We start from the raw sequence: 12,288 nt of genomic DNA, 5'->3' as shown, positions 1-12,288 counted from the left end.
CTAAATAAATATGCATTTATAAATTGTAGAGATAAGTGAAAGTAGACAGGTAGGTAGGTAATTTGTGATTTTTTTTTTAATATCTGAGAAAGTATTACAGGCCAAATTTTTTAAAAAGGGAAAATAATGTGTTCATTTCTTCTACAATTCCTTTCAATAGCTGAAAGAGCTTTCAGTTGGGGGGCGGTGAGGAAACCTGGGTTCTAGCTTACATGTTGTCAATAAATGGCTGTGTGATCTTTCTAGGCCTTAGTTTCCACTTCTGTAAAAGGGGGGGAGGGGACAGACTGAATTATTAAATTCCAGGGTCTATGGGGGAATGGTAGGTAAAGTAAATAAATGAACGAGGCCACTGACAGAAGAGAGAGTGGTTAGCACTGTGGTGAACTAAAGAGAGAATGCCCTGACAAATGTTTTAGTGAAATATTGGCTCACTGCTGCCAAAAAACCGTGTTTTCAAAAGAAGGTACAATATGGATTTTTATGTGATGTTGCGAAAGAGTTCATTTTTTTCTAAAATATGGTGCAGGCCAAATAAAATACATCTCTAAGGCAGATTGAGCCTATGTGCTATTTCTGAACTCTAATTTAAATAACTTGATCAAAAGTTAGTACTAACATGCAGGAACTTCTAAATTATCGTGACTCTTGCTACCTTACAGATCTTAGTACAAAATATTACATTGCCTTAAATGAGTTAATGTTTCATGTGAGCATGTTTTCTATTCTTTCCAACGAAAATAAAACTTTCGGGGCTTCCCTGGTGGCGCAGTGGTTACAAATCTGCCTGCCAACACAGGGGACACGGGTTTGAGCCCTGGTCCGGGAAGATCCCACATGCCGTGGAGCAACTAAGCCTATGTGCCACAACTGCTGAGGCTGTGCTTTCTAAAACCTGAGTGCCTAGGGCCCGTGCTCCGCAACAGGAGAAGCCACCACAATGAGAAGCCCGTACACTGCAATGGAGAAGCCCCCGCTCACCACAACTAAAGAAAGACCGTGCGCAGCAACGAAGACCCAACGCAGCCAAAAATAAATTAATTTATTTTTTAAAAAAAAACTTTCAGAAAGTCTGTCTTATTATTATCTTTATCTTCCTCAAGTCCTAGAATTGTGTTGGCCACACAGTAGGTACACAATAAACACGTGATTAGTTGAATCACACGTTGAATTATTTTATCTGTTTAAATACACATTTCAGTTACTTACTTGGTAACTTAAGAGTTTGTTTCCAAACACTAGGCTCTGAGAAGCCTAAAGATCTTCTACACCTAAACATATTGCTATTATTACAAGGTTTCAAGTATGAGTTCTGCCCTCAAAAATCTAGAATTGAAGAATCCTATGTGTGGGACTAAGTTTAGGGAATATCTACTAATTTCTCAATTTATAGACCAAGAATTCAAAACTAGAATAACTATTTGCACAAATTCAGAAACTAATTTTTCCAATTTGAACTAGCACTTAGGCCCACACCACCACATAGTGTCTCAACAGACAAATAAAGCTGGATGCCTACAGCCTCCTCAAACTGGAGCAAAAATTTAAAGAAATTTTTAAAGTTAAAAAAATTAAGCCATGAATATGTTAGGGAAAAAAAACACAGGTAAGTATTTTTATGACTTTAGGTTGGAAATAGCCTTTCTAAACCTAACATAAAATAAAAACGTACTAACAAAGGCAGATAAGTTTGATTACATGAAAATTCCAAACTTCACTGTGCCAGAAACCCCCTCCATCAAAAAACGAAAAGACAAAGAAAAAAAATGGGGGAAAAGTGCATACAATGCATATAATAATAAATTATTAATTCCTATACTTGGTATTCCAACTTCTGAGAACAGTGCCCATCTACAGTAGGTGCTCAATAAATATTTGTTGAATGAATGGTGACTATAATTATTGCTATTTTTATAATATTAAAAATAGCAACTTGATAGGTTAAAAAAAAAGATACAATATAATCCATGAAAAATATAAATAATCAATAAGCACATGAAAAGTTGACCTTTCGCCCAAATACATAAATTCAAATAACAAGATAAAATTTTTTACCTATCATTGGCAAAGATTAAAAAACACTGGTAAAGAGTCAGTGTTCAAACGTGTGGAAAGGGGCCACTTTCACATACTCTTTGTGGATTTAAGCATTACAGAAATTATAGAAACATTTATATTAACCAAGTTTTTTCACTGTAGTATTTTTTTAATAGTATAAAAAAACCAGAAGCTACTTAACTGTTATCAGTAAAAGACTAGCTACATAAATTATATTCATATAATGGCACACATGCAATTATTTCTACTGACCTGAAAAAAATCAATATACTTTTAACTGAAATAAAGAAGGTATATAAAATTTAAAAAAATAAAACATATTTAGGAAAAATTGGGAGTAATATACAACCTATGTATGGTGATTTCTTTTGAAGGGCAGGACTACTTTCTGCATTATATTTTTTTGTATTATCCAGCTACTTTAAAACAAGCATGTAGGGAATTCCCTGGCAGTCCCGTGGTAGGATTCGTGCTTTCACTGCCGAGGGCGCAGGTTCAATCCCAGGTCAGGGAACTAAGATGCCACAAGCTGCGTGTGGAATGAATGAATGCATGAATGAATGAATAAGTAAATAAAACAAGCATGCAATTTCTAATAAAAAATCAAAATATAAACGTGTTTATATCCATAAATGTTTGCAGTAATTTACTGCTCAAACTTCATTTGAAAAAGTCCATTTGTAATTAAAAAAAACAAGGGATAAATTAAGAATTACTGAGGAGATACTATGTATGAAGGTATCATTACACAAGCTATGTGGGAGGGAGGGGAGAGAACCGACACTGCCCTTTACTCCGAGCCAGGAACTGTGGAAGTATTGTAATACACACTATCACATTTAGTCACCATAATTTTAAGAGTTATTCCTTTTCTACCTTTCTTAATAGATGAAGATACAGAAACTCGGAAAGGTTAAGTTACTTGGTGTAAGGACACAAAGTAATAAGTAGAACTGAAATTTGAACCCATCTGAGGGGCTGTCTTTTCAAGTTTCACTTCTGCTGTAAAAAAAAAAAATGTCAAATTTGGACATGTTCATTTTGTGAAAGTTCACACTTAAAATTATTCCCGTGCAAAAGTTTTTCTTATTTCCCTTCTAAGAAGGACTAAAGAGTCATTGTAGACCCAACTAACTTTTCAAAAGTCTCTTCCCATAGACATAGAAAAACTGCCCCAAGTCACCATGACCCCTGGCTGACCGCGTGGAGACAACTACCATCCTGACTCGTTAAGTTCAGCACTACTTTGGGTGGCCTTTAGGTTCCACGGAACATATGTCCTAGGAAGACAGGGAGGGAGAAAAGGGGCTAAAGCAGTACAGCCTGGCTATCTGCCATCTATTGGCTAGGAGCCGTTTTGATTCCTACAACTTTAATCATATCCATGCTGCTTTCATAGTCCATAATCAAGGGGGTGAGCATTCTAGTTAGCATGGTGACATTTTAAGATTTAGAATATCAAGCTGCAAATCTGTCATTTGATTCTTGATCATTAATGTCTAGGTGTTTAATTCCAGGTTGGCATTAAACATACATGAATTAATCAATGTGTTCTGAGAATTAAAGGCTATTTCTAGAAAATATTACACAACTTTCTTATGTCAAATATAAATTTGCTATTTGTTGGATATCGGCACCTCACCCCCCGCATGAAGATCTTACGCTTACCTTCACTGGAAGGTTTAAGATGCGACAATCTTAACAGATCTTTGTGAGACCAGCCATTTCTTTGTTTATATTTTGTGACGGCCAGGGCAAGGGCCATGCCACCTTTTTCATTGTACCAGTCTGCTACGGCCTTCCGGAGGGCGCGACCCCACATGCCACATTTCATGCTTTCCTTTAGATCTTTCTTAAATTGTATAAAAGTAAAGAGATGTGTAGGAATGCGACAAACTTCAGAAACAGCTTTGAAAGCAGCTTGTTTTGTGCTTATGTCAGAACACTGGGAACAAATGGCGAGGGCAAAGAGCATAGGCTCCTGCTTTGCAGTTCTGCCTTCTTGACTAAATGACTTTATTTCCTGTATCACTTCACATCCTCTGCCATCTTCAATCAATCTAATTAAAGCTTCAGCATTCTCAAGGCCCAACTTCTGTTCTTTGATAGAGTAAGTCCCACCTTCAGAACCAAAACACAAGAACCGCTGCAGCCGATTCATATCAGTGACTTGCCACACATATCCGTCTTCAGAATTGGCTATCTGCTTCTCATTCAGCGGCTGCATTTGGTTTACCAATTCCTCCATTTTTTTGTCTTCTAGGAAACTGTCAAAAAGCAAAATGTTATTTTAGCTAGAAACAAGAAAATTCTAAAAAGGAAAATTATTTATTAATCTATGCTTATTGAAATCTGCCATGAAATCTTTTAATTTAAAAATATTTCTTAAGCTCAGTAACGGGTGGTATAACGATAAGAAGCAAAAGCTAAGAAGTCGCATTTTTGAGGTATAGCTTGTTGCTTCAGAGACTGAGCAGGCAGTTCAGCATGGAGTCTACAGGACCAGATGGAGGAGAATACAAGGGGCGGCAATAGTCACTGATATAGACAGGGGGCTGACACTCCCTTTACTTCCTGAATAACAGTGTAGACATTTTTGATTGTGTATCCAACATCTGTTCCTCCCTTCCCCCTTGTCTTATCCTCTTTTCGGTAGGAATGCCCTTCAGGGGACATTTCCCAGCCCCAAGGGATGAATCTTGATTGCTCTAAGCCAGTGTTCTCAAACTCTGCATGCATCAAAATTACTTGAAGTGCTAGTTAAAACACAAGATGATGGGTTCCACCCTCCCCCACACCCGCCCCCAGCCCGCCCCGAAGTTTCTTTCATAGTTCAGTATGTCTGGTTGAGGCCTAAGCATTCATACTTATCACAAGTCCCCAGGTGATGCTCTCATTCCTCTTGCCCTGTGACTGGTACAGGTATTGGGCAAGTATCACAACTCCCACCAGTGAGACATAATAAGTCTGCTGGTTATACTTATGAGGTTTTCCTCCTTCTTAAAAAGGGGCTTGGGCTCTTAAAAAGGAATGGTCCCCTTTCTGCCTTGACATACTCATCTGTACATGATGCCTGAAGTGGTGTCAACTATCTTGAGCCATGGGGGGTGCCACTTTAAGAAGACAAACTAATTTATAAGGATGGAAGCACCAGAAAGAAAAAAAAAAAAAAGAAGGAATCTGGGTCATTGATATCATCAAGTTACCTGTAACTGCCCTACTTAGAAATGTCCTAATATATCATAAGTATATCCTTATTGTTTAAGCCATTGGTAAGTTTTCTGTTACCTGTAGCTGAGAGCATGTTAACTGATTAACATCCTGTATCAACCGTGCTCATTTATAGTTTACTTCATCTGTGACTACCCACATTTTCCTCCTTGCATTATCTCTGAAGCTACTAGAACTAGCTGTCTGGCAGCAACATCCCTTTTTCTCCTCCAAAGGGAGTAACCACAATCATCCACTACTTTATCGGTCCACCGCTTCTCTCACTATAGGACAGCTGTTGATCGTCAGGTTTCCTGCCTGGGCCACTACAGTGCACTGGGCTTCTCCCCATGGCAAACAACCAACAAAAAATCCTCAACCAGCATTTACTGCATACTGTGTGTAAGGCGTGAAGGAGATTTCTGTTCCATTAAAAAGATTTTTAAAACTTTTTTTCCTGCCCTCAGGGAAATCACAGTCTATTTGATGAGGTAGAAATTTATACATAATACAAAGCAAACTGTAATCAAGTGCTTTAACAGAAAAGTGCATGAGCAGAGGAAGATAAAATAATGCTGTCTCAATAATCCAGGAAGACTGAAAAACTGGCATATAAAGTTTGGGGAGCACATTCCAGGAAGGGGTATATGAAATCTTGCTCTGTGTCTTTAAATTTTAGAAAAGGAACTAAATATACCGCGAAGAAATGTTGACAGGTAAGGTAGTAGCTTAAAGAGGAACACAGGTAAAAGATATTTTGTTTTGAAGATGATACAAGCTTGAGCATGTTTATATACTGTGGGGAAGGCTAAAGACAGAATCCTGGTGAGTATTAACAATTAAAAAATAGCTAAGGAGAAAAGGGCCCTTTAAAGAAGAAAGGGAAGGAGAGGCACATAGACTTAAAATCAGGAGAGAGTGGTATCGCAGACCACAAGGAAGAGAATTTCACGGAGTGAATGGCTGGTAATGTCAAATGCTCAGCAATCAAGTAAGGCTGAAGTTGGCAACAGGAATGCCGAGGAAAGGCAATCGCAGTCGGGCGCTGCGAGAAATAGCTTGATTCTAGTGAGGTCAGGAGGGCATGCAGCGATGAAGAGACTTCACAGGTAGACTACTCTCGCACAGAAGCAACGTTCTAAAGGGAAGGTAAGAGAGAAGGCAGGAGCTAGAGGAAAAATCTTTTTACCTTTTCAGATGAGAGGACACTGAGGTTGAGGTTCAAACTTCAATTTGGAGAGGTGAAGACAGCAGAGAAAGGGCGTAAGTGAGGGAATGAGATCCCTGAAAGAAGCTTCAGAGCATCCAGGCTGAGACTAGCCCTTGACAGCAGAAGAGGTGTCTCCTCCACTAAGGGTGAAGGTTATGGGTAATGATCCGTTTGAGGGAGTCAATGCGGGGAAATTGGGTGAGTTAGGGAGCAATGACAGACTGGGTCTCAGAGGGGGGAACACACAATGGTGCAGAGATAAGTGCTGGGAAGAAAGCCTCACATTGTGAATGTGACTAAGGGGGACAGCGATTTGAATTGTGCTGGAAACAGCAGTGTCAATATTCCAAATAAAGCGCTGACATAAAGTAGTTTATGTCAGCGCAGGCCTAGGCTTCAGGTGGTGTCAGAGACGAAATGATCATATTACATTAGTCATTATGGACTGATTTATAGTGACTGAGTACAGCACAGGCTGAAACTCCTGGTGCAGTGGATGTTGCTTTTTCTATGTATTTGTACCCCCTTTTCAATATGGCATTTACCTCTGCCTTTCAATCCAAAAAGGCTAAGAGCCTTCTCAAAGATTGATCACATTTATTGCTAATTCCAGTAGAAATTTTTTGACATTGCTGGCCTCTCCTTTAGATTTAACAAAACACACTCTTTCTGGTGTTACTTCAACCTGGCTATTCCTGCTTATCAGTCATATTTGTTAAATGAATAATTTGTAACCTTTAAAAATTGTATTAAAAAAAAAAAAGAAGAATATCTGATTTTTGTCCATGGTTCTCACAGGGCTTCACATACCACTTTGGGTTTATATCTGAAAAAAACAAAAACACTAACTCAAAAAGATACATGCACCCAATGTTCATAGAAGCGTTACTTACAATTGCCAAGGTATGGAAGCAACCTTAGTGTCCATCAACAGATGAATGAATAAATAAGATGTGGTATATGCATACACAATGGAATACTACTCAGCTATAAAAAACAACGAAATTTTGCCATTTGCAGCAACATGGATAGACTTGGAGGGCATTATGCTAAGTGAAATAAGTCAGACAGAGAAAGACAAATACTGTATGGTATCACATGCAGAATCTAAAAAATACAACAAACTGGTGAATAAAACAAAAAAGAAGCGGACTCACAGATACAGAGAACAAACTAGTGGTTACAGTGGGGAGAAGGAAGAGGGAAGGGGAAATATAGGGATAGAGGCTTAAAAAAAAGGGTTATTATGGGACTATATGAAATCATATGTGTGAAACTTCTGAAAACTGTAAAGCACTATAGAATTTAAATAGTCTTTTATTCAATTTATAAAGAGTTAATTAAAAAAAACTTGAAATATCCTGATTGATGGGAGTATCTTTGTTATGCTAATGAGGTGACTCATCCTGGGTCTTTGGATCGCTTCCAGTTGGGGGTCACCATAAAGACCAATCATCTGATTAGAAGGTTGGAACTTTAGGCCAGATCAACCTCCCAGGAGGGAAGGAAGGCAGGTGACTTACCTCAACCACAGGGTCAATGAATTAATCAATCATGCCTAGTCATGAAACCCCACATACAAACTCTGGACAACAAAGTACAGCGGAGGGACTTCCCTGGTGGTCCAGTGGTAAAGAATCCACCTTGCAATGTAAGGGACATGGGTTTGATCCCTGGTCAGGGAACTAAGCTCCCTTATGCCGTGGGGCAACTAAGCCTGCGTGCCACAACTACTGAGCCTGAGTGCTGCAAACTACAGAGCCCACTCGCTCTGGAACCTGCACGCCACAAGTAGAGAGAGAAAACCCGCATGCCACAACTAGAGAGGTCTGAGCGCCACAATGAAGAGCCCACGCGCCCCAACGAAAGATCCCGCGTGCCTCAATGAGGATCCCACACGCCGCAACTAAGACCCGATGCAGCCAAAAATAAATAAAATAAAATAAATAAATAATAAATAAATCTTAAAAAAAAAAAAAAAGTTCAGGAGAGACTCCCAGTTGGTGAACACTGATGTGCTGGGACTGTGATGTGCCAGGATTCTACAAACAGAAGGAATCCCTCTACTGCTTCCAGATTTTGGCCTGAGCGGGTCTTCCATTTGGCTGTGCCTGAGTTGCATCCTTTATAATAAAACTGTAATCATAAGGATGGTGCTTTTAGGGAGTTGAGTCATTCTAGTGAATTACTGACCCTGAGCACATTGTGGGAAGCCTAGTTGAGTGGACTGGGACCTTATTTGAAGCTGTTGTCTGAAGTAAGGGCAATCTGTTTGGGATCCTGCCCTTTCACTTGGGGGATCTGATGCTAACTCTGGAACTGAACTGAGTTGATCTCAAAATACAGACACCAAAGCTGTAAGTGACAAAAGAAAAAAAACGATAGACTGGACTTCATCAGAATTTAAAACTGTGTTCCAAAAGACACCACAAAGCAAGCAAAAAAGACATCCCATGGAATGTGAGAAAATAGTTGCAAATCATACATATGATAAGGAATTTGTGTCTATAATATATAAAGAACTCATAACTAAATAATAAAATGATAAATAACCCAATTAAAAAATAGGCAAAGAACCTATACAGGTATGCCTTCAAAGAAGGTATACAAATGGCCAACAAACACAAAAATGGATGCTGAATATCATTCGTCATCAGGGAAATGCAAATCAAAACTGCAATGAGATACCACTTCACACCTACTAGAATGGCAATAATCAAAATGACAATAATAAGTGTTGGCGAGGATTTGGAGAAATTAGAACCTTCATATACTGCTAGTGGAATGTAAAATGTTGCATCATATGATATCTCTATATTTAACCTTTTGAGGACCTGTTAGGTTGTTCTCCAAAGTGGTAAAGGGTTTCTTTAGGGGTGATGAAAATGTTCTGAAATTAGATAGTGGTGACGGTTACACAACTCTGTGAATATACTAAAACCCACTGAATGTGATGTGTGAATTCTATCTCAAAAATCTGTTATTAAAAAAAATTAAAAATTGGCTAGGTGAAATATATTTGGAAAGTTATTTAAACAGATAAGCATTTAAGTGATATTTAACCCTACATTTTTTATATTTGTCTTTAGAAAGAAATTTGAGATACACACAGACATACATATACAGGACCTTAATTTCTTCCTTCCGCAAATGTTATCATCACCCTTCTCAAAGCTTAAGCTCCAGTGTCAGTGGTTTAGAAGGCAGTTGGGCAGTGAGTGAGGTCAAAGCCTGGTCATCAATTAATCCACTCCTGAATAATCAAGTGTTGTAAATCCAGATTAACAAACAAACAAACAAAAGATAGTTAATTCTTCTTTCAGTTGGCCTGACCTGTTCGGTGCTCTTAAAGCAACAACCCTCCAAGGAAATGTAATACAGCTAAAGTTGTATTAAATGTCTATAAATCAAAATTTTGAGAGGAAATCAAACAGATCACAATATCATTAAAAACACGGCCACACTCTGAAATTGGATGTGGATATTTTATACATTGCTCACTTCTCTTTTCCCTAATTTTGAATGCAAAACCAGTGAATGGCAGTAATACACAGTATGCAATAGCACTAGTTGTTCTTCTTATTCGCTGGAACTAGAACATCTATAGTAACGTTTAACAGTGCTAATAATATATTACTTCTAAGGATTCCTACATTCTTCTTGAATGTACACATCTAAATATCTTTCCCAAGTCTCTTGATCATTTGTCACTTGAAAAGGCTCCCTTTCATCCCAAGAGGTCAAACAAGTTTGCAGCTTATTCCTTTTTAAATGGAGTCAAAGCTGACTTACATCTATGAGAGCAAGACAGTTTGAAAGAAACAATACTGCAAACACGGGGGTCACAAATTCAGATAGCTGTATCACTCAGACTGGTAAATGGACATGAGCGAATCAAGTCAAGGGTGATGCAATAAAAAGTGGTGAAGGGGCTTCCCTGGTGGCGCAGTGGTTGAGAGTCCGCCTGCCGATGCAGGGGACACGGGTTCGTGCCCCGGCCCGGGAGGATCCCACACGCCTCGGAGCGGCTGGGCCCGTGAGCCATGGCCGCTGAGCCTGCGCGTCCGGAGCCTGTGCTCTGCAACGGGAGAGGCCACAACAGTGAGAGGCCCGCGTACCGCAAAAAAAAAAAAAAAAAAAAAAAAAGTGGTTAGGAACTGGAGCAGACATGACAGCATGACATCCTGAAGGAATACACCTTTTAGCCAACTGGCTGTCATGTATTTTGGGCCTCATATTGCCAGATCTTCTCATTTTTCTCAAAAACTCAGAAATCTGGATTTTTAGGTGACCTCTTAGGATTAAATGTTAACAACACAATTAAAGAAATTTGACACCTCCCCATTCTGATTACTAATAGGTTGTTTTAAGGGCTAAACTTTCAGTTTGGTCTTTCTACAATAGGCACCATGTTCAGTTGGGTATCAAATGTTAGTTTTGATGTATTCAATAGTTACTTAGCACCAAAAACATTTTCAAGTTCACAGCAATACTGCAGATTAAGAAAATACGGCAAATTCCTGCAAACAGCTTTGGGCTCTGATGACACTCATTCTAGGCATGGTTCATAAGGAAATAAGGCTAGACTCCTGTGCCACACAGACTTTCCCATTTAAGTATATTTAACAGAACAGATACCTCTCCCGCCCCCCACCAGCTTGAAGACACAGTCTCCCAGGGGCAAACTTCAAGAAAGTTTCCCCCCAAAAATTTTTTTTTTAATCTAACCCCTGACATACATTTTGGCTTCTACTCCATAATATAACCACGGTTGTTTTCATATAAAAGTTGTGCCGCTGTTTCTCTCAGTAAAATGTATCATGTTTATTTCGTAGCTTCGCATAGTCCTGCAGGACAAGGTTCCCTCATTCCAGGGCACAGGTCCTCCTGCTTGAGAAGCAAAGAATCCGAGTTTTACCAAGTAAAGCTTTTTTTTTTTTTTTCTGGAAGCCAAGGGCCCTTCTTGGAAGTCAGAGCTTTAAGGAGTGATGCATAAACACTACTACTCTGAAAGATTTTAGTTTTAACATTACTATTGTGCAAGGGCCTGGTGAATGAGGTTTCGTGATTTAGTGAAGACAGCCATTTTTGGTTTAACGCATCTTTTAGTCTTAAGACCATTACAAATATTCTCAGATTAACACACTGCATTTTTCAACCTCATGTGCCTTGGAGGCATCGCGCGCCTTTACACTTGTGTATCAGCCCCACCGACGACAGGACGGATCGTCTCCTGTCCCTCGTCATTCCCTCCAGGACAAATTTCGTCCTCGGTCTTCTCACAAAGATCCTTCTTCCCGAAGCCCAGAGGCCGGGCAACGCCTCTCGGCGCAGCAGCGGCGGGAGGAGGAAAAGGAGGAGGAGGAGGGGGAGGAGGAAAGCGGGCCCCTGGGACGCCGGCCTGCGGGAAGCTCCGCAAGTACAAGCGGGAGCGACCCCCGCTTCGGGAAGGGCCCGGCCCAGCAGAGGTGTCGGTCCAGCCACCCAGGACGGCAGGGCACGGAGGCGGGGAGGGAGACTGGTCGGCGCAGCGTCTGCTCCGGCCTCGGCCGCGGGGATGCGGGGTGAGGGCCACGGAGGACCGGCCGGACCCAGGCGCCGCTCAGACCGCACAAAGGGCCCCGGCCAGCCGGCCGCCCGCGGTGTCCTCACCTGTGCCCGGCGGCCGATCCTCCGAAGCCGCCGCGCCACCGGGAGAAGCGCTGCGCCACGCCGCCGAAAGACGACGCGCGTCAGCCTGAGGGGTGGCGCTTGCTCCGACTCCGCCGCCCGGGTCTCCCGGTTCGGCTCCCGGGAACGAGCCCCGCCCC

General features: G+C 40.6%; 1 protein-coding gene across 6 annotated transcripts in view; it reads right to left on the bottom strand.

The window, feature by feature from the left end:
- RO60 (Ro60, Y RNA binding protein) overlaps positions 1-12,288 on the bottom strand; it is a 24,430-nt gene extending 12,142 nt beyond the window's left edge. The window contains exons 1-4 of one of the 6 annotated variants that reach the window (XM_067729765.1): positions 12,131-12,273; positions 11,218-11,368; positions 9,589-9,731; positions 3,727-4,325 (exon numbers count right to left, since the gene is read on the bottom strand). In XM_067729765.1, coding sequence (XP_067585866.1) covers positions 3,727-4,306 — 580 coding nt within the window. In that variant the 5' untranslated portion in view covers positions 4,307-4,325; positions 9,589-9,731; positions 11,218-11,368; positions 12,131-12,273. Of the gene's footprint in view, positions 1-3,726; positions 4,326-9,588; positions 9,732-11,217; positions 11,369-12,130 lie in introns of all 6 variants that reach the window. The other 5 variants (XM_067729767.1, XM_067729766.1, XM_067729769.1 and 2 more) reach the window with 5 other exon arrangements.

Source organism: Pseudorca crassidens, chromosome 2, assembly GCF_039906515.1.
Source record: "Pseudorca crassidens isolate mPseCra1 chromosome 2, mPseCra1.hap1, whole genome shotgun sequence".
NCBI lineage: Eukaryota > Metazoa > Chordata > Mammalia > Artiodactyla > Delphinidae > Pseudorca > Pseudorca crassidens.
The sequence above is the reverse complement of the archived record's forward strand: the minus strand, read 5'-3'. Positions and strand labels throughout refer to the sequence as shown.